This window comes from Onychomys torridus, chromosome 10 (assembly GCF_903995425.1).
Source record: "Onychomys torridus chromosome 10, mOncTor1.1, whole genome shotgun sequence".
Lineage (NCBI taxonomy): Eukaryota > Metazoa > Chordata > Mammalia > Rodentia > Cricetidae > Onychomys > Onychomys torridus.
The window spans coordinates 32,659,001-32,681,556 of record NC_050452.1 but is presented as its reverse complement, the minus strand read 5'-3'; the positions used below and the strand labels follow the sequence as shown (position 1 = coordinate 32,681,556).

The window sequence follows — 22,556 nt, the reverse complement described above, 5'->3', positions numbered from 1 at the left end:
ACACATGCGCACAAGCAATGTATACAGCATACATAATACACAGAGGAGACAACACACACATAACACACTCAACACACTAACACGCATAATACACACCTAACGCACACAACACATACACACACACACACACACACACACACATGCACACACACACTTTCCGTTATGATATACATAAACTTTCCTGCTGAAAGACTTAGATCCCCAGTAGACAGACAGATACAAAAAGGAACCACAAACAGATTAAAAAAAAAAAAAAATGACATACTTGCTGTTTCTTCTACATACTCCTGACCAGAAACAGAAACCTTAAGGCCTGGTGGACTTTTGGGCTTTTTCTCTGGCCAGCAGGGCTTCCTGCCTGTTGGTTAGTCTGATGCTTTCAAGCAGGGCTCAGGACATGCCTACTCCAAAGTTAAGGGCCTATCAGCCTCCTTGCGTCTGTTCAAACTGACCAATTCTGAATTAGGGGAAGAAGACCCCTCAAAGACCCACAAAGCCCCAGCACTCAAAGAAAGACTGCATTTTTGTCTTCCTGACTGCCCCCACTTTGATTTTTCTGAGTGCCTTACTGTGCATGGATGAGTGTGTGTGTGTGTGTGTGTGTGTGTGTGTGTGTGTGTGTGTGTGTGTGTGTGTGGCGCGTGTGAACGTGCCCCTACCTAATAAAAGCCTCTCTTCATGGGCTGATTCTATCTGCTTTCTCTGAGGTTTCCCCTGCTTCTTTAACTGGCAACAAAAAAGAAGCCAATCAGGGTCAAGACGTTGCAACACACCACATAGTATCTCAAATGCCATTTTCTAGCATAGAAAATGTTGCAGAGAATATCTTGGACTAAAAACCTTTGTGCTCAATTTTTTTTCTTACCGTAGGAAAATTTTTTACAAAGGCTGTGACAAGTCTAGCTAAAGCATATATATCCTCCAGAAATTCTAAAACATTTCAAAACTCTAGAAATTGGCAGGGTTTCCCACTTCTGTCTCCCAGTGATTTGGGTTACCGGTTTGGTGACTGTTCCCAACTTGACAGGCGAGCCTGGTACTCTCAATTTCCACTGGCTTCATTTTCTGTTCTGGAGACAGACAGTCTGGTGTTCCCTATGTGTGCCTTTGTGAGCATGACCTTCTGAGTGTGTCTCCTGCGAGGAACAGTCTGCATTCCCTAAGCTATGAGGCAGCCATGGGATACACAGCCCTGCCTCATGTTTCCTAAAGTGGAGTTGTGCCAGGAGGTGCCTGGGTCTTCTGGGGATCTGGGGTCCAGTGAGGACACTGCAGTGTCTCATCCTGGTGTCCTTGCCAGAGGGCATCTTTCAGCGTGCCTCCTGTGACTTCCTCTTTTTTTGTGGGGTACTGTGGGTTGTACCCAGGACTTCATGTGTGCTAAGCCAGTGTTCTACCACTGAGCTACATCCCGACTCCTTTACAAAACACTTTATTTTGAGACAAGTTCTCACTAAGTTACCAGCCCGGCCTTGACTTGCTGTGCAGACAAGTAGGGCCTTGGGCTTGTGACCTCCCGCCTTTGTCTCTGGAGTAGCTGGAGTAATGGGTGCCCCTCTGACTTACATATCTTGGACAGCAGGCTAAATAGCATCCTTTCTCTTGCTCTTCAGAATAACAGGCAACCCAAGACCTGAAAGACACACCATGAAGCTCAGCGAGAAGGACCCAGCAGGAAACAAAGAAAGCCAGCAGAAGAGGAAGGTGGTCAGTCCCGTTCTGTTTGTTTTCCCCTTACCTGTGCGGTCCGGTAACCAGGACAGGGCAGGCCTTCCTGTTCCTTCCCACTCCCCTGGGGGATGGGGTGAGGGGTAACAACAGCAGAAGACAGAGTGCCAGGAGGCAGCAGTGAGGGATGCTGGGAACTATATATAGGTCTGGGATGGCCTCTACAGGGAGCCGGTCACCAGAGTCCTGTTATGCTGCTGGCTCTCTGGACTTGCTGTGAGGATCCCCATTCCAAAGATCAAGGAGGGGACCTTGACGATGACAACGATTTGGTCATTGTTCTTAAACTTAAGGATACATTTGAGGAGCTGGGGAGATGGCTCACTCAGTAAAGTCCTTGCTGCCTAGAACCCAGAAGTGGTGGCGGGCGTGCATCTGTAGCGCTAATGCTGAGGCAGGCCGTGGAGACAGGTGGATTCTCTGGAACCCACTAGCCGTCCAGCTTAAAGGAATTGGGGAGCTCCACATTCAGTGAGAGATCCTGTCTCAAAAAATAAGGTGGCAAATAAGAGGAAGACGTCTGACATCAATCTTCGGCCTCAAGACTGTGTGTACACCTCCCCCACCACACACACACATTCGTGCATGCATAAATGCAATTTCAACACGCATGCATTGAAATCCATCCCCACTCCACCTTTTTCTGCCTCTCTAGGAATTCTTTAGCAGATGGTCTCGATTAGGATAGAGGACACTGATAAAGATCAGTCCTTCCAGCAACAGGATTGATTTAATGCCAGAGAGGATGTGGCAGGGGTCCAAAAGAAGAGGGAAGGAAGAGAGGAAATATCAGGGCACTGGAGAAGATATGGGAGGCTGCTTCAAAGTATTTAGGAAGGGGAAGTATTGTGGGGATTTATCAAGGCAACTCTGGGTACTTAAAAAGAAGATTTATTTGGGGGTAACTTACAGCCAGTAAAGGGGTTGGTTACAGGGTCTGGGCGAGGTGAGGTGCAATCCAGCGGGGGTTCTCTGGAGAACTCTGACTCGGCCTGCCATCCAGCATCCAGGGTCACCAGGAACCAAGAGGGCTGGCAGGTCCGGATCTCGGGTCTTAAGGGCTCCTGTCTTGGCCCCTTCCCAGGGGCACGTCATAGGTAGGCATGGCAGTTACCAGCTGGAACAGCTACCCACTACAGGGAAGGATCTTCTCCCACGATGGGGAAATGAAGGATCTAGCAGTGAGGGGGTGTCGCTGTAGAGAAAGGTCATCTCAGTTGCCTTCAGTGGGTGAGGGGATGCCTCAGCCCTTGTGTGTGTGTGTGTGTGTGTGTGTGTGTGTGTGTGTGTGTGTGTGTGTGTGGTGTTCCTAGATGAACAGTTTCCATACCCCAATATTGAGTTTCTACAAGGATACAATAAATCAGATCAGGCCAAATTAAAAGTCCAGGTCTGGGGTTGGGGATTTAGCTCAGTGGTAGAGCGCTTGCCTGGCAAGCACAAGGCCCTGGGTTCGGTCCTCAGCTCTGAAAAAAAAAAGAAAAGTCCAGGTCTAATGAGCAAAGCATCCCTGGGTGATTCTCGGGGGAAGAAACAGTAGAGAAATCACATGGCCAGTTTAGAGACCGTATCTTAAATACCGGGTAGGCATGGTCTTGAGCATCTTGGGTGGGGGGAGGAGCTGACCCTTGGCGGGCTTTCTGAGGGGCCTGGAATGGGAGGAGTAGGGCCAGAGTGGAGCCTATTAAGGCCAGCATTAGGGGCCTATCATTTTCCTGGAGTTTACATAGATTGCTTACAAATTTAGACAGGCTGTTTGCTTCTTTGTAGCAACCAAGAGCCCAGAGTCAACTTGGAGACCTGCTGCAGGAGACTGAGTGGTCTCACCTCTGGGATTTCTCAGAAGCTGAAGCCTGGAGGCCCCAGGGAGTCTAGCACAGACACCTTCCCCTCCCCACACCCAATCCCACCACAGGGTGCCTGCTAGCGTCTGTAAAATGGTGGGAACACCAAGCCTGACTGGCTCAGACTTAACACTTAGCAGCTGGGAAGATCCCCTTGCTTAGCACTCCTCGACCCTCCCCAAACACATCCAAGAGCTTACGGGGGCCCAGAGCGACGCCGCTGGGACCTTTGCGTGGACGGATTCCCCCGTTCACGTCTCATAGTCAAAGTGGTGGGTGTTCTTGGCAAAGAATAGAGGGGAGCCAGTAGCAAGTCAGGGAATATCCACGTGTTTTCTCACAATAGGTGGAGATGTCAAGGAATTTGAGTCCCATCTCTTTTTCCCCTGTGCTTCTTTTTCATTGTTACCATAACTGTCAACTCTCATGGGTGTGTGTGTGTGTGTGTGTGTGTGTGTGTGTGAGTGTGTGAGAGAGAGAGAGAGAGAGAGAGAGAGAGAGAGAGAGAGAGAGAGAGAGATGTGGCATGTAGGCATCTCTAGGTCACCCTGGCCACCCTCTAAGGTTCAATTTGGGATAGCCCAGCAGAACAGAAGAGGGACATCTGACCTCTAGGCATCCTGTCCTCAATGACAAGCATGAGGGTGAAGCAGAAAGCCAATTAGTTCCCCCAAGACAGCTCTCAGAGTGGCACAGGACCCTGGCACCCTCCGTGATATCAGGCCTGGCTGTACTTGCAGGCATATGTTGACCACCTGGATCTGGTCCCCTGAGCTTGCCGCCTCAGTGGGAAGTTTAAGTGGGGTCGGGGTCACCTGATGAAATTTCAGCAAGCTTTTAATAGCGGATGAGATCTGTTGTTGCAAAGAGAACAGTGTACTGTTCCTCAGTACACTGAGGAAAGCTGGTGGTGGGTAAGGAAGAAATGAGACTATGATTGTTATGTCCCTTTTTTGTTTTGTTTTGTTTTTCGAGACAGGGTTTCTCTGTGTAGTTTCACACCTTTCCTGGAACTCACTCTGTAGCCCAGCCTGGCCTTGAACTCACAGAGATCCGCCTGGCTCTGCCTCCCGAGTGCTGGGATTAAAGGCGTGCGCCACCACCGCCTGTCCTTAGCGTGTAAGGGTGTGGCAGCCCCTGACTCTGCTACCCGCCTACCCGTAGTTTTGTTTTGTTTTTGTTTTGTTTTTTGTTTTTCCAGGTAGCATCCACTATCTCTGCCCGCAGGAGGTGTCACTGACTGAGGACATCATACTGAGCAATTACCTGGGCTCTGTGAATCCCTGGCTGAGGACTAAGGCTTTTTTTTTTTTTTTTTTTTTTTTTTTTTTTTTTGGCTCAGGGTGGTTCCCCCTTACCCTGGGCAGCACTGTCTCCTTGCTGTGCATCTAAGGCTGGATGCCTTCAGGTGCATGTGACAATCAGGTTCTCCGAATAGTTCTCTTTCTCACATTCCTTATCTCCATGTGTCCCCTCCACTAAACATAGTTTGCTAGCTTCTCAGAGTCTTGTATGGGGACTTGACCCCTGCAGTTCATCTCCTAGGCATTCTGCATTACCCAAGCCTGCTACTGTCCCTTCCCAGAATCTCCCAAGCAGATCTACAGCCTGTCTTGAGCATGGCTCACTGAAGATACTTCGCTGACTGACACTGGAGCAAACAGGTCACAGCATGAATTAATTCTCATGCTATCCTGATGTGCGTGATGTCATTGTCTCTTTATGCTTTTATTGAGCTGGGTGGGGCCTGTGGAGAGGTCCACAGACATTCCTGCAGGCTGCTCGGGCTGCCTGTAGGCCATTTGAGCAGCAGGATGACTGTGCAGGATATTTAGAGAAAGATCAATATTCCATTTGGCCCTGTCAGAGTGGAAGCTCAGAGAAGTGTCAGGACTTGCCTGTGGACACACAGTAAGTGGAAGACTCAGCACTGGAACTCACCCAGCTTCGAAGGCTAAGCCAATGACCTTTGCCCTTAATTCTTAGGAAGTTTCTCTGGGTCTGTGCCAGCTGCGCCATCCAGAGCTCAGGCCTTGTTAGAGAGAACCTTAAAAAAAAAAAAAAAAAAAAACCACGGAAGAAAAAGCCTCACGATTTGGGCGTGACTGGGGAAAGCAGATGTTCTTTTTAGACTCTCCAGTTGCTTAGGGGAAGGAGAGCAATGTTGCTCGCTTCCTGTTCAGGCATGATCACATAGCCACACTTCCTGCTCTGCCCTCCTTCCTGTGGACTCTGCCTCCTCACTGTGGAGATGCCCTGGCAAGTCCAGGGTCCTGGGGCCAGGAAGAAAAAAAAACAAAACATGGATGCCAGGGAGCTCACCTTAGCTTCCCTGATACATGACACCAGTTGCCCTGGGGAGCTGCCTGTGGGTCACCAGCTGAGGAGGAAGAAGGTAAACGCAGAATGGCTTCTCTGCTTTGGGGAGTCCAGGCCTGGGTGGCTGCTTTGGGTCAGAGCTCAGCCCGTCGGCCTGTGTCTGGCAAGTGTGCAGTGTAACACCCCAGAGCAGGCATGCTGGAGTTTGACTCCGGGGCCTCCATTCTAGCATTCTGTCAGTGTGTTGAGAATGAGGTTCTGGTGGGCAGCCACCTCATGCTTGCTCAGGGCTGGTCATCTTTTCCTGGGCTCAGTTTGAAGTGCAGGGTGTGTGTGTGGGGGGGGGGGCAGCAGGCCACAGAGGATCACCAACTCAATAGGCACAGAGAAGCAGAGAACCCCCAGAGGAAGGGATGAGGCAGGAGATGGCTTCTACTTGCCATCCTCCCCTGCCTGGCAAGACCTCTCCAGGCCTGATGGGAGCAGTCCACCCTTAAGAAGATCAGGGTTGAGAGCCAAGGGGAGGCGCAAGGGCCTAGAAAAAATTGCTTAGTCTAGCTGTGCTGGGCAGTTGGAGGAAATGGTCTCTGAGCTCAGACCCGGTGATACTTCAACTCCTCCTACTACACAACACTGCCCTGGACCCATTTTATTTGGCAATGCCCATCCCTGGAGTGACATCCCCCACGCTCTGTCTTCCACGGTGCCACCAGCATCTACTCAGGACTGCCTCAGTAGACCCAGGAGGCAAGCAACATAGCCTCAGCCCTCAGGACAAGCCCCACCCCCTGGAGCCTGACACGCGACTTGGGCCAGTGCCAGGCTCTCCCCTTCTTATGCAAGATTATGTTGTGGATTCTATTATCACTCCCATCTTAAAGATGAGGAAGCCGGATCAAGGAGTGGCCATGTAACTTACAACACTGTGAAAGCTGCAGTGTTAGGATCCAAAGTTGAATCAAAGAGATAAACATGAGAGCCAAGGCGAGGCACGCAGCTGGCTTTCAGGAGGCTTCCCAGAGGAAGGGGCTTTGGCAGTGGCTCTCGGGAAGTGAGAGAGCCTCTTAGAGGACCTCGGGTGGACAGCATGGAGAGCTGAAGCTTGTCTATCTTGGCAGAGGCAGGATCAGAGGGAAGTAAGGAGAGGAAGAAAAAGAGTTTGGGGCTTTGTTTTCCTTTGAGAACCCGACTGTGTCTGGCAGCGTACTGGTTTCTCAGCAGCAGTACCATTTAGCCGGGCGGCGGCGGCGGCGGCGGCGGCGGCGGCGGCGGCGGCGCACGCCTTTAATCCCAGCACTCGGGAGGCAGAGGCAGGTGGATCTCTGTGAGTTGAAGGCCAGGCTGGGCTACAGAGTGAGTTCCAGGACAGGCTCCAAAGCTACACAGAGAAACCCTGTCTCAAAAAACAAAAAACAAAACAAAACAAAAAAACAAACAAACAAAAAAAGAACCCATTTTATAGATGGACAAGTTGAACCCCAGCAAGCTCCCATCTCTGCTCAGATGCCCACAACTGTGTGTTACTGAAGCCTAGCAAGAAGAGACTAGAGGGTAGAGCATGGACTTGCTGGGCCAGTGTCGCCTTCCAGACTATGTGTGCCTGATCTTGGTCTCTAAACTGAATAAACTTGAGATATCCTTGGCTCATGAGGGGTAGTGAGGGGGTGTCAGGAACTCACACCTACAAAATGCATGCCCTGGTCTCCTCCACGAGACCAGGGGCCTGTGATAGCGCTCCAGTCCCCAGGTGTTTGGGAGCATGGCCAGTTCCTGGTTGTGGTCCTCATGGATGTGGCTGCGCCAGGTGTCCTTGGATGCAGATGCCACATTCTCAGCACATGCCCTGCGTCCTTATTGTAGGTGTGCTGAGCAGTTTGCAGGCTCTTTGGTCTGGAGCGATACATGTGTGTACATGCACATGCATCTGTGTGGTCTCAGACCCAGGTGAAGAGTCAGCCATGCTGATAGGGAGGAGTCTTGTCCTGCAATAGGAACCAGCTCTGGCTCCAGGCTCCTCCCCAGGCAGCACCAGGGACAGCTCTGCACCCCTTTCTCCCTCCTCTGTGACACTGGATGGAACCGGACTGACTAGTCTAGGGATTTAGGGGAAGAATGATACCATAGGAAGCGCTTAGGACAATGTCTGGCCATGGTGCTCAAGGACCGCCAGCCTCTGCAGAGAACTTAGCTTGGCTTTTTGCTCCTCCTGGGTCAGACAGCGGCCACATCCCCCAGAGGTCTGCTAAACTGTGGGGGGTGGGCCGAGATCCTCAGGTAGCCCTGCAGGAAGACAGCCACCTGGCCAGACCTCCGGGCGGGAACTCTGCCTGCCGCACGCCCCTTTCCCTATCCTGCGACTTTTCCCGCCTTGAATTCCCTCTGGACCGCCTGCCCATTAAGGGGGCAACCCACTCTGACGCTTTCCTCTCCTTTCCCAGGACTGGTCCTGGTCGCTCGTCGTGGCCGCTCTCGTGGGAGCTTTCGGATCCTCCTTCCTCTACGGCTACAACCTCTCGGTGGTGAACGCGCCCACGCCGGTGAGTGCCCGCGCGATCCGCCCGCCAGAGGGCGCTGCGCCCACACAGAGAGTTTGGGGTCACAAGCCCAGCGTTAGGCCAGCTACCTGCAACGCAGGGAACACCCGGTTGAGTGCAAAGCTGCTTGCTAAGGGTGATCAGGAAAAACAGGGTGACAATAGAAGAGGGTGTCTTGGGGGAGGGGGGAGTGCTGAATCAGTTCCTGAACTGAGCTATCCTAGGGCACTTGGGCACAGAGGGAGGGGGCTGCAGAGGTCCACAAAGGGCTTGCGGGCTCTAATACAGGGAGTTAAGGAGCCTGGAGCACACAGACTCATACGTCTTTGACATGACCTTTTTAAAATTTAATTTTTAACCACACTCGGAGCCACCTGTTATGACTCACCCCCCTGGCTCCTTTCTCAGTCCGAGATCCATTCCAGGAGCTCTGCTGGTAACAGGTGAAGGCCTTCCAGAGGCCAGGTTATCTCCTGCACGCCCCTGGCAAGATGGAAGTAGTAAAGGGAGGGGGAGAGGCTGACGCCGAGCCCAGGCTTGCAGGTGGAGGGTGGGGCTGAGAGGCTGCAGATTCAGAGAAACCTAGGCAAAGGCTCTGAGCTCCAGGTGGTTGGAGCACTGGGCATGTTGGGAAGCAGATAGAAGCCTGGCGGCTCCAGTAGCTCTTCCGGCTTTGTTTTGTTTGAGTGCCAACATTCTCCCGTGTCACATACGGGAGAGCCACGGCTGGTGGTTCTCCAAGATTGTACAGGTGCCACAGATCGCAGGCTCCATCTGTGCCAGGACAGATCTGGGTTGTAAAAAATGTGTTAATGCTGACATTTGGGGTGCTAGCTAAGTTATTTCAAAAATGGGTTCTAGTGCTAAAGGCTCCTGGGAAAAAATGATGTCAGATGGCTCCCCCAGATGTCTGCAGCTGCCTGCGTCTTTGACCTTGTCATTTCAAGATGAGAAACCGACTCAGCAGGATTTGTCTCTGAAAAAAAAAAAAAAAACAAACAAACAAACAAAAAAAACACTGGGGATTTGGACGCTTGCTTCATCTGGAAAGGTCATCAGGGCATTCACTCAAAAGGGTGAGGCCTTTGTGGAACGGAGATCCAAGAGAGACTTGAACTTGGAATAGCGAGACATCATTGACCCATGAGTCAATTTAGTCATTCACTCAACAAATATCTACTGAGTACCTGACACATGCTGGGTGCTGGGAATCGGGAAGGCTATCTGGGGGTGGTGGCCCTTGAGCTGAGTCCAGCATGGCTGGAAGCATTTCCAGTAGAGGCCTAGAGGCAGGGACAGGGGAAGCAAGGCACACAAGGCCTGGCTGTAAAGAGATGGTGGTATGCTGACGAGAGTGGGAAGTGGGACTCACCCGGCTCCAAGGGGGAATGAGAAGACAGAGTGGGAGGGAGAGGAGGCGGAAAACTGAGGAGGCTGGGGTTGAGGCTCTGTGGTAAAGCCTAACTCAGGTGAGGCCTAGAGTCAGTCCCCAGTACTGAGAAAACAAACAGAGAAATGGAAGAAAGCCCACAGACTGAAAATGTTCTAAGAGAGAAAAGACAGAGAGGAAAAGAAATAGAGCTCAGAACTGCAGGTGAGGAGCATGACCTTGGCCTCTGGGTACTAGGGAGCCACAGCAGGTTCATGAGGGGAGACCCAAGGAGTTAAGACTTCAACAGAGGAATTTGGTGTGTGTGTGTATGGGGGCGGGGGTAGATTTCAATTTATTGATGTTACCTTCATCCCATCACAATAAAACAGCAGCTTGCCCAAGGTCAGCTCGGAGAATGCAGTGCTGAGAGACTGACCCAGGTCTGTCTGAATCCAACCCATGACTTTTAGAACCCCTGTCACTGGCCACCAGTGCCAGGTTCTTAAAGCATAGGGACACTTGGTGTGGCCAGCTGAGGGGCAGGGTGAACACGGAGACAATGAGAATGTCTGCAACACAACAGTGGTCATTCTCTGGGTGCAAACTTTGAGGATTCTACAGCCTGGGAGTGTCACATACATCCTGTCCTTGGCCTTCCCTCCCTTGAGGTTCCCGCCGGAAGGAGAGGTACATGTGAAAACATGATCCAACAGAGGTATGAATGCTGACGTTATTATTAGCCAGAGAAGCACCCCCAAATTTCCCCTAGGAAGCTTCTTGGTTCTGCCTAAAGTCTTGACGTTTTGTTATTTTTAAAACACTTCATGACGCTTTGTGGGCATTTACCTTGGCATCACTGTGGTCAGGTCTTAGTGGAGCCTTGAGCTTAGGACTGCAGAAGGATCGAGTCTACTTAGGGAGTTCCGAGGAGACAAGGGTCACTTTTGGGGTATGGTTAAGGAGGACATGGAGCAGAGAACAGGCCATCTGTGGAAGGCATACAGCAGCCGGGCTGTGAGCCCTAAGAGGGAAGCCGGGCTGAAGGCCAAGCTCACTCAGGAGGTCCTTCCAGGTCCGACTTCCCTGGAGCTGAAGCCAGCAGACTGGCAGTGAGGATCCCAGCTCTTCCATGGAGTGGTTGCAGTGGAGCATGTGAAAAACCTCACCTGCACTCTCGGGGAGATGGAAAGACATTGGAGAGACCCTGCTCAGTGGCCTGTGGCCCCTGAATCCTCTCTTGCCCTGTGGGAGGGATAGCACCAGGAGAATGAGGCCGCCAGAGGAGCTGGGAACAGAGTGGACTCTTCATGGGAGAGGGGTCTTGTGCAGATGGGAGCATGGCAGGAGGTTGAGGCCTGGGGACCTTGTGAAGGAGAAGCCTGTCCAGGGAAGGGATGACTCAGACACTAGGGCAGAGGTGTCCAGAGAGGGTGGCAGAGGCTGCCACCAGCGAGTGTGGAGAGAAAAGTTGTGATTGTGGTCAGTGGCCCCAGCACTGCACTGACTCTGAGGCCTGGTCACCAGCTTCAGTGTGGGACACGGGGTCCAGGTGACAAGTCTCAAAAGGAACCCATGCTTCAGCTACTTACCAAGAGGGAGACAGTGTCTCCCTACTTGACCAGTCCACACCTAGCTGACCTGGCCCTGACTGTCATCCAGGCCTGACCTGGAGAAGCTCTTCTATTCCCCTCTACACTCCGACCCCCAGTTTACCCAGGAGATCTTATGTATTTCCTCCTTACTGGGGCGATCCATGCGTGTCCCTCTTAGGGTCTTCCTTGTTACCTAGCTGACCCGAGCTAGTGGGAGCTCAAGGACTCTGGACTGACAGCTGGGGAACCTACACGGGACCGAACTAGGCCCTCTGAATGTGGGTGACAGTTGTGTGGCTTGATCTGTTTGTGGGGCCCCTGGCAGTGGGACCAGGACTTATCCCAGGTGCATGAGCTGGCTTTTTGGAGTCCATTCCCTATGGTGGGATACCTTGCTCTGCCTTGATGCAGCGGGTAGGGCTTGGTCCTGCCTCAACTTGGTATGCCAGACTTTGTTGACTCCCCAAGGGAGGCCTTACCCTCTCTGAGGAGTGGATGGGGGTAGCGGGAGTGGAGGAAAGGGGGAGAAGGGGAAGGAGGGGGAACTGTGGTTGGTATGTAAAATGAAAAAAAAAATCTTTAAATATAAAAAAAAAAAGAAGCTCTTTTACTTCAATATTTAGAAGCCTCCAGTGCAGATAAACACACACACACACACACACACACACACACACACACACACACACACGGGCTCTGGTTGTTCTAGCCAGAGCTCACAGTCACACACTCCATCTTCATGACCATTCTGCTGAGAGGTTAGTCTCAGCTAACCTCATGTGATAGAAGAAACCAAGGCCAGTGGAGGCCAGTATGTCCTGGAGTAACCATCGCCTCAAGTTCCCCCTCAATGCCATCACCCTAAGTGAACCCATTCACCCTGCTGTCAGGGATGCCCAGAATCTGACTGTCCTGTCCCACCCAGAGCTCCTTTGGCCAGAGCACCCATGTGGCTTCATGTGTCCAGGGAGGGCCTGTGGTCACTTCAAGCCAGTAGATGGGAGCAGAGCACGGTATGTAAGAACCACTTGAGGCTCTGCCCTCGAAGGGTCTCACAGGCCCAGGAGAGCTGTCTGACACACATTAGACTTGATGTGAGCCTGCAGGAAATTGTCACAGTCTTTAGCCATTGAACCTGCCGAGGCAGGGGAGGCTCTGATGAAGTAGGGATGATGACCGTAATGGCTGCCAACTTCTCCCCCAGTTCTGTCTCATGAGCCTGGCTCATGGAGCCATCTAACTAACTTCCCTGTTTCCATCTGGATCCCAACAGTTTCTCCTCCAGTCAAAGACCAAAGGGATATTTGAGGTATTTATCAAATGCATCAAAATTCACAACCCACACATCAAACTTAGACAACCACGCGGACCTCTGTGACTGCACTGTGGGGAGTCTGGCTCCCAGGTAGTGTGGTTTTCAACCTGAGGTGCATTCCCCTTACCTCTCCCACCCATTTGGCCCTGGGTGCCGCCCCTCAGACACCACCCACACTGGCACCACAGGCCCTTTGTACTTTCTGTTCTCTTTGGCTGGAACATTTTTCTTTCAGATAACCCGTGCTTTCCCTTTGATTACTTCCTGCCTCTTCTTAAATCTGTCTTCCTCAGTGACACCTTCCCTGACCTGCCCACGTGGAACAGCGCCTCTCTAAGCCTTTCTAGTACTTCACTCAGATTGTTTCCCTTTTTAGTATGGGTAGTATTTGGCACCACCCGAGATGGTATAGCTTTGCTTCTTGTCTCTCTTCCTGCTTTAAAATTTAAGCTTCATGAAGACATGGGCTCTCTGACCTTACTGTTTCTGCCACCACCAGGAACAAGACCCAACACAAAGCAAGCGTTTGCAACACATGTGTGCTGGACAGATTAAAATAAGGGTTCTAAAGGATTTTCTTTTGTTTTATTCTTATTTATTTTTTTAAAAGAATTATTTATTTATTATGTATACAGTGTTCTGCCTGCAGGTATCCCTGCAGGCCAGAAGAGGGTACCAGATTGAATTATAGATGGTTATAAGCCACCATGTAGTTGCTGGGAATTGAACTCAGGACCTCTGGAAGAGCAGCCAGTGCTCTTAACCTCTGAGCCATCTCTCCAGCCCTTTGCATTTTTTTTTTTTTTTTTTTTTGTGGCTATGAGACAAGTTTTCTGGGTCTCTCTCTCCCAATCAAATTGCTATCAACAGTGTAAGTCTGCCCTGTATAAGAATTCAGGCACTGCCTCTATTGTGTTCACAGATGACACCCAGATCCAGGTATAATTATCTAGTGACCCATCTTTCTGCTTTCTTATGAGGACCTGCTACAGTGTCAACACAGATTTTTCTATAAAGGTCCAGACCACATATTTGGTTTAGAAAGGCTAAATGGTTCTTTTTTGCAATTCTTTAGCTTTGCCTTTATGGTGAGAAAGCAGCCAGAGACAGGTAAATGAGTAAGTAAAACTGTGTACCAATAAAACTTTATTTACCAAAACAAGTAGTGGGCTAGAAATCATTGGCTAATCCCTGTGTTTGGGGTTCTAAGAGAGTGTGGAGGTGCCAATGGACTCCTAGTGTCTTAGTTTCCGGCAGAAGGCTAGCTTGCTGAACAGTTCGCTCATGGTCAGAGCTATATTGTGTCCAACACAGACTGATGTCTTTTTCATTGTTGTTTTTTGTTTTTTTCAAGACAGACTTTCTCTGTGTAGCTTTGGCTGTCCTGGAACTCACTCTGTAGACCAGGCTGGCCTTGAACTCACAGAGCTCTGCCTGCCTCTGCCTCCCAAGCACTGGGATTAAAGGTGTGTGCCACCATGGCCTGATTTGGACTGAAGTCTTCCTGTGATGTTTCCTTCCCAGAATTTCACTTTATTGCCAGATGATTGGTGATTGCCTTTGTTTGTTTGTTTGTTTCCAGTAACGATCCCTGTCATTACCTGTCTTTCTGTCTATCATCTACCCATCGACCTATCTACATGTCTGCCCAAAGCATTTGGATGCCCTTGCAGAAGGCTGCAGAGTCCGAGACTAATTTACATGCTAAGCAGACATCTTTGAACATGACCTAGCTTCTCAAGAAGTCATGCAGACAGGCAAGAGATGCTGCTCTGGCACATGGCAAGCGGCCTCAGATTCATGCTGTTTAAGCTTTGCTCTTAAGGAGGAGAATGTAGCTCTTCAGGGCGCTGGATTTGTGAGTACTGCTGGAAGATGGCCAGAGCTGCAGAGGGAGATATGCCTTGGTTCATGTGGTCTCCCCGAGCCTGCACTCAAGAGGCCAGGGAGGGCTGGATGGAGACATTGCAGCTGCGGTAAGCTGTCTGAGCTCCACATGCAGCTCTCTGGTAGCTGGAATGAGTTTCCGTCATTGGACAGGCGGGGCAGTTGCAGACCTGTGTAGAATGTCAATGTCAGTAGGACCCCTGCCCCTCTTGTCCTACACTGCACTGAGGCACGAAGAGCAGAAGTGGGCAGAATGACCTCTGGGGTAGCCCCCAGGAAGAGCCTCCAAGAAGGACTGCAGTCTAGATAAACAAGAGTACAAGCAGAGATGCTCAATTAGCTGTGGGTGTTTGTTTTTGTGAGATAAGGTGTCACTGTGCCAGAAACAGCTGGCAGGCAGATAGAATGGGCATCTCTGAACCCGAGACTCTCCCCCTGCTTTGCTCCGCTTTCCACACCCTCTTTCTTGCTTTCATGTGGTCTTGTTTGGCAGTTGTAAAAGCAACAGACTTAGGGGAAGAGCCAGAGATTTGACAACTGAACCCCTGGCATGAATCATGAGTCAGGACCATGCCAGGGTAACAACCCCATGGTACTAACGAAGGGGAGAGTGAGCAGCTGCTCAAGGCAACCCGTTCAATCATCCCAACAGCCAAAGCCTGGGCTCTTCCCAGAGGCCCTGGAAAGGCTTCATGTAAACCTGCTCTTCGACATGTTAGCACAGAGGCTATTTCTTACGGTTCACGCCCCGCCCCCACACACCTCCATCAGTGTCTTGTTTATGTAATGAGCATCCTTCCACGCACTGGGAAGTCTCCATCATGGGTTTTTTTTTCACACTGCACTGCACATCTCTAAACCGCGGTTGTCACTTCTAATTTGTCTCTAAGATGCTGCTGTGATATTTAAATTGGGAGCAGTGAGTCTCCACCGGGTGTGGTTTGGTTTTGATCAGAACTGGTAGGGTTACTGACTGGCAGAAGAGGCCTCCTTGGGTGTTTGTTTGTTTGTTTGTTTGTTTGTTAAGCTGAGGATTGAACCCAGGGCCTGGCCCTTGCTAGGCAAGCGCTCTACCACTGAGCTAAATCCCCAAACCCCTCCTTGGGTGTTTTAGGAAGTGGAGCCCCACTACCTCCTCCCCTGCTCCGCTCCCTGGAGTCTCAGCTTGCTAGAGCTGGGAAGCCTTTATCTTTGATTCAGAGCTTTCTTGTCATTAAGAGCCCCTGGGGAAATGCCCTTGTTGCCCCAGTCGGGTAAAGAGCACAGTGTCATCATGGCTGCAGGGAGTCCTTGCTCAGTAGGATGGGGGTGGGGGAGGGGAGCAGTGGCTACTACCATCAGAGAGGTAGGACAGCCCACCCAGGCAGGTGGGGGGAGGGGAAACTGGAGGGAGAGACTCTGAGGGTGTGGAGAAATTCAGACAGATCTAGAAACAGTATATCTGCTTACAGGGGATGCCATTGAGATGTAGAGAGCACCTACTGTGTGCCACTTCGGTGTAGGGAGCCAGGTGACATGAGGTGACCCCACGGGGACTGTGTGGCACATAGATCAAGGAGCCTTGGTAAGGGCATCTATATCGGTTCCCTCCTTCCGCCCGTGTTTGCTGGTGCTGACTCGTTAGCAGCCCCTCAGGTACGTCTGGCTCTGTTAGGCAATACGTGAGCCCTCTGGACCACCCACAGAGTATTCTATTTCTGTATATATTTATGGCACCCCTGAGAGTCGATGCAGATGAATGCTTGCCAGGGTCTTGATGAATCTAGCGGTGCTAATATCACAAACCCAACTGGGCTGCAAGGTAATTTGCCTTCCATTGCCTGGCATTTCCTGCCATCTCTTGGAGGAAGGAAATTGCAGAGTCCAATTTATTGCCAAAGCATGGTCCTCGGGTTTTTATGGGAGGTAATGGTGAATTATTTATAGATTCTTGGGCCTAGGAAGCAAATGTGTCTAGACCTCCCTTATTTTACAGACACAGAAATATAATGGTACTGAGTCCTTTGCCACCAGCTACATCTCTGCCTGGATTCTCTTGTGGGACTCTAACGACCCAGGACAAGGCTGTTTTTTCTCTTCCTATAAGTCCTCACAGTAAATCCTGGAAGGGGCAATGACATTAGTTGGGGGACCTGAGGTTCCGAGAGGTTAAGTAACTCGTTCAGTCACCCAGCAGGTAAGTGGCAAAGATGCCAAAGGAAAAAAAACAGCTACCAAGGTCCCTGGCCCCAAGAGCACTGCCTGGAGATGCAGAACTTGAGCTGCATCAGGCTGCCCTAAAGGTCTCAAAAGGACTCAAAGGTGCAAGCAAGTCTTGGGGTCAAGGTGGTCATTGACTGCTATGCACTCAGTCTCTTTCCCTTTACCCACGCTGCCTCTTAGGCATTTCTTTGCAGTTTAAACCCTAGTCAGCACTCATTATGGGGTTCATCTTAAGTCCTATCAGCTCACCATCTAGTACCAAATGCAGAAGCTTCCTCACCACCCTGACTTCATCCGCTCTAAACCTTGGAAGAACCTCCAAGCTATACCTACAATGAACACCCAGGTAACAAACCACAGCTGCTGACCCACACACAGACCCTCTGGGAGCTGTAGGACCAAGGGCACACTGACAGCATGTGGGGAAAGCCAGTCATAGCCAGCCCCTGCCTTGCCCTACAGCCTTTCTCCCGAGCTGGGCCACGCTTCAGCCCCATCAGGCCATGTGTAGCTCCTCTATGTCTATGTTATGTCCGGCTTATGCTCCTTGGGTATTTTGTTCCCTCTGTCCATAGTCGTTCAGCTTGGACCCAGCCTACCTGCAGTTTTTACTTCCCTGATCTAGGTCATGTGACTGGATTCTATAGTCACAGCATTTTGTGCTCATGTTGTCCTGGTAGACTTGTCTTCACTGGCTCTTGAGATCCCTGGAGACAGAAGGACAGGAGTTTATCGTTGGAGGCAGGTGCATATCTGGTTCCCAACGTAAGGAAAAAGATGTGTAGAGACAAAGAAAAAGACATAGGAGTAGGCTTCTTGGATGTAGGGTCAATGGAAAAGACAGCATGGGATACAAGATGAGGATGCTGCAGAGTCAGCCCAGAGTCTCACTACCACAGTGACCTGAAGACTATCTTGAGTTGAAGAATGTTTTCTTCAAATGGAAGCTGACAGTTTCCTCAAAAGCATTAGAAAGAAATGTTAGGTAAAGGTCTATATCTCCACTCCTGTTAGCCCTCATGCTACAGCCTAAATCTTGCTCCCTTGAAGTCTCACGTCACTGTGAGTCACACCTGGGGCTTTGGAATCAGGTGGATTGTGCTTTGGAAACTCAGCAGCTGTAACAATAAGCTCGACACCATGGATGCTCATTTTAACACTCATGTCACTATCAAAGGCAGGTGATCATGGGGTTCTGCTCCATAAAGCCTGTGGTCCCACCATTCTCAGTGGCCTTTGAGTCCCCTGATGCTTTCCTGGGGTGTGGCTAGCTGACAGGGAAAGGGAGTGAGTGCAGGGGCCTGTGTGAATGCAGATAGATGCTCACAAAGCCACTCTGTTCACACTCCTTGGGGAGAAAGTGCTCCTACAGCCTCCCCCATGGGCAAGGACTAGAGTCACATGACTTTGAGAGGCAGCAGAAGATAACAAATGCCAACCTGGCCAAGTCCAGCAGGCTCTGTGGTTCTTCCAGATTCTGTCTTGCTCATGTTGAAGTGAACTTCCTTGAATAGCTAATGTGCACACCAATGCCTCCTGCTCAGCGGCCAGTCAGCATGCATTCTGTGTCTTCTCAGCATAAAGCTAGGCAGCACGCAACAGAGGTGCTGGTGGAATCGTTTCTCTGTTTTCTACATAAACAGTTGAAATCAGGGGGGCAGGAGAGATGGCCCAGTGGTTAACAGCATGGACTGCTCTTCCAGAGGACCCAGGTTCAATTCGCAGCACCCACATGATGGCTCACATCTGTCTGTAACTGTAGTTTCAGGGGATCCAACATCCTCACATAGACATACATCTAGGCAAAACACCAATGTGCATACAAATTAAAGTAAGAAAATTAATTTAAAGAAAAAGGGTTGAAATCAGGCCTCAGTAGATGACTCAGTGGGTAAAGTGCTTGCCACAGAACGAGGGCCTGAGTTCTGTACCTAGCACCTATATAAAATTCCTATACAGTCCTGCCTGCTTGTAATCCCAGGGCCGGGGAGGAGGAGACAAGAGCATCCTTAGTGCTTACTGACTGGACAGCCTAAGTGAGGGGCTGGAGAGATGGCCCAACAGTTAAGAGCTCTTGTTACCCTCACAGAGAGCTCCTTAGGTTCTTAGCTCCCACATGATAACTCCCAACCATCTGTCACTCCCATTCCAGACGCTCCAGTGTTTTCTTCCTCTGTGGGCACAGAACACGCAGGGTACACAGACATATGTGCAGGCAAAACCACTCATACACATTTAAAACAAAATCTTTAGAACTAAATTTTCAAAAAGAAAGGCATGAGACTGGGAGGGTAATGGGGTGGGGGGCCCCAGAGGTAGTAGGAGGGAGGTAGAGGTGTATCGATATGAGCAAAACACATTGTATAAATAAATCAAAATTTCAAAAATGAATAAAAATTATTTTTTTAAAAAAGAGTTGGAATAAAGTAGTGATTAAGATTTGTGTCTGAGGCCACTGCCCAGGCTTCATTCCTGACGGCAGCACATGCCAGTGCTGTGAGTTTAGGTGAGGGTTTTACAGTTCTGAATCCAATTCTTCACCTGCTCTCAAAGAGAACCAAAATGCTCCCCCTCCACGGGGCTGTGGGCGGAGGTGATGAGGATAGGCATCCAGATCTCTGAAGAGTCCATGGTCCCATGAAGGGCGCCTGTGTCCTGGTTGTTTATTATTGCAATTACTCGCGGCTATCAGACGCAAAGGAAAAGCCCAATTTAAAACACAATCGCCTGTTCTGTCACACACTGCAGGCTGACAGATAGCGGCCCAGGGACCCCAAATTCAGTGAATGTTTGTGTGATAAGTTAGAGGCAGTTTCATCACCTGATTCTAGTGACCACAGACTGCCTTCTGGGCCATCGCTGGCTTCCCAGCAGGAGGACAAATTAGCCACCACAAGCAGCACTTTGGAGGGCTATGGGAGCCCCTGTGAGCTGCGTGTTGTAGGGAACACAGACTGCCCCCAACAGGTCTTCTAGTTTCTAGAGCTTCCTCTAGAGGCTCCTGCTCTATGATTTTTCCAAAATGAAAGCAAGAAATCTCTGCAGGCTCCCAAAGCGGCACATGGGAGTTAATGGTCGCTTGCCCTCCGGTCTCCCATCAGCCTGCCAGGTGTACTGAAACTCAGTGAGTAAGGGACTGTTTTCTCCAAGTCCACACCTATTAGTTCTCTCCCAGTAATTCCCGGATGCTGAGCATTGCTTCCAGGGAGGTGCTAAGAGGCAAGCTCTCCAGCATAGGCGCTGGCTACACTCCCTGTGAGTGAGTTTAACCACTTGAATCAGGGCAGGCTTGGAATAGGGGGCAATGTCAGAAGCAAGAACAGCCTCCTCCATGTGTTAAGGTCCTGCCTATGTAGGGGCAGGAAGAGTGCCTGAGAATTTCTGCACATTCATTGCTTTGGCAAGCTTCTCCACAGGGAGAGGCCCGGCCCCTGTTAATAATCGCTGTGGTCCTGGCATGTCCTGTAACCCTCACTTTCTGGAGCCCCTCCTTCCCTGCTCTCAGCTGCTCTCACCCCGGCTCCTGTACACAGTGTTCCTTGTTTACATTGTACTTGGACGACCCGACAGAGTTTAGCCTATACAAAGGCTTGACTGGTGTTGATTTCAAATTTTTATTTAGTTATTTTAAAAATCAATTTTATTTATGTGTATGTGTGTACAAGTATGTGCTCACATGTGTGTGTTGGGGTCAGTAGAAGGTATTGGTTTATCCGGAGCTAGAGTTACAGGTGGCTTGGGACTGAACTCTGGTTTTCTGGAAGAGCAGCAGGGGCTCTCATCCAGTGAGGCGTCTCTCCAGCCTCTGGCATTTCTTTTTACGTCCACAGTTGTACTGGTGGACTTAGCTGTTTCACTTTGCCCCGCCATGGTTTGTTCAACAGTGTGTATACAGGAGTAACTCCTTTGGGCCCTAAAGGCAGCAGCTACAGCACAAATGTCCCCTACCCCACGAGAGCCTGACACCCTTTCATAGCCTCTACCACTTAAAGCCTCATTTTCACATGAAGGAATCTATCTCCAGTTTGTCTGAGGTAAAAATGAGACAAGGTATCATTTGGTGGTTTCCATAGTTTAAGCTACACAAATAATTTTGCATCATTAAAAAATAGAGAGTTTGGGGGTTGGGGACTTAGCTCAGTAGTAGAGCGCTTGCCTAGAAAGCACAAGGCCCTGGGTTTGGTCCTCAGCTCTGAAAAAAAAAAAAAAAAAAAAAAAGTGAGTTGAGCCAGGCTCAGAGTTCTACACCCAACATCATGCCCCAAATCCACACTCAGAGCTGGGCCTCAGGCATCTTCCTCAGCCTTCCCAGCACAGGTCACCACCCAACAGCTGCTTTGGGAAGCTGCCACATTCCATCGGAATGGCATTTGAAGTCTAGTCATCAGATTGGCTGAATCTTGTCCACATGTTCACTCCCTAGCTACGGGGGATACTGGAAAAGGGTGTGTGACATTCTCAGCCTCCAAAGTGGTAAGTGGCCTTGTGAGAAAGCTGAGTCCTGTCCCCAGATAGGAAGGAGATTAGTGTGTGCAGAGACTTCATATGACTCAGCAGTTAATGTTTGACACATAGCCACTGATAGAGATGTGTTCCTTCAGAGAGGATGCTCATGGCCATTTGGTGAGGGAGCAAGGTTTAGCACTGTGGCAGCCCTGGTAAGCAGGTGGTGGTTTAGACTGGTTGAAAGAAGGGAGTGGTGAATCCTTGGAGACAGTGTGGTTTTGCTAAGACTGCTATTACAAGTACCATGGACTTGAACAACAGAACTGCATGGTCTCACAGCTCTGTCATCCAAAAATCTAAGATCAATGTGTAGGCAGGGTTGGCTCCTTTTGAAGGTTGGGAAGGAAGGGTCCAGTCTGTTCTTTCCAGGAGAGAGTCATCAACCAGTGCCCAGAAGTGCTTTCTCTGGCTATACACAAATGGCAAAGCACATGGTTGGAATTGCCGTGAGTAGCATCCTACGTTTGTGAGAGGATGCAGCCTTGGGATGAGGACAAACTATGGAAGGCAGAGTGAAGCATCAGGAAGCTCCTTCATTCTGACTGATTTCTGGAGCCACTAGATCACCCATTCTCCAGGCTCACCACTGCTGTGAGTTATCATTTAGTTAAATAGCCTTGTGGTTTAGCCACTTTAAGCCGAGGTTTCCTTGGCTTACAGCCAAGAGCATCCTTAAGTGATGCAGTACGTTGTCAGCTCTGTTGGGCTGCTATTTCTTTGAGATTTGGGATTAGGTTTGGTTGATCTCCATGTCCAGCCCAGGGCCCGATGTTCAGCACATTCTTGTCGGATGAATCAATGGGTGATGGCAAATCGATGTCCTGTGTATAAAGGTGTGGAAACGTCATCATCAACAGGACTTGCTCTGCTTGATGACAATGTGTTCTAGCCTCGCTCCATGACATGAGCAAAGAGGTTGTAGATCTGGGGAACAGAGGGAATAAAAAGAAGATTAATACCTCCCACAGAGAGGATGCCTCCCCTCCATGCTTCTTCCCTACCCTTCAGAACCTTTACATATGAAACCTGGGGGTCTTCTGTTTCTCTTTCACATTCTTCAATATCCTCCCTCTCCAAACCTGCAGGCTGTCACCCAGCAGGTCCTGTCCACTCTACTCCCCAGTCTGTCTCAAATTCACCCATGTCTGCCCAGGCCTCCATGGTGTTTGGAAGGCTGAACAGGTTCCAATACTCCTCTCAACAAGGTTCCCAGTTTCCTTTCTACCTCCCTTCGACTCCATTTCCACCTTGTAGTCTGAG

At 50.2% G+C, this 22,556-nt stretch overlaps 1 protein-coding gene across 2 annotated transcripts in view; it reads left to right on the top strand.

Annotated features, from left to right (window-relative positions):
* Positions 1-1,647: 1,647 nt before the first annotated feature.
* The window catches only part of Slc2a9 (solute carrier family 2 member 9), a 133,683-nt gene continuing 112,774 nt past the window's right edge, over positions 1,648-22,556 (top strand). Inside the window, exons 1-2 of one of the 2 annotated variants that reach the window (XM_036201124.1) lie at positions 1,648-1,707; positions 8,330-8,428. In XM_036201124.1, coding sequence (XP_036057017.1) covers positions 1,648-1,707; positions 8,330-8,428 — 159 coding nt within the window. Of the gene's footprint in view, positions 1,708-5,807; positions 5,968-8,329; positions 8,429-22,556 lie in introns of those variants that run through there. The other variant, XM_036201123.1, reaches the window with a different exon arrangement.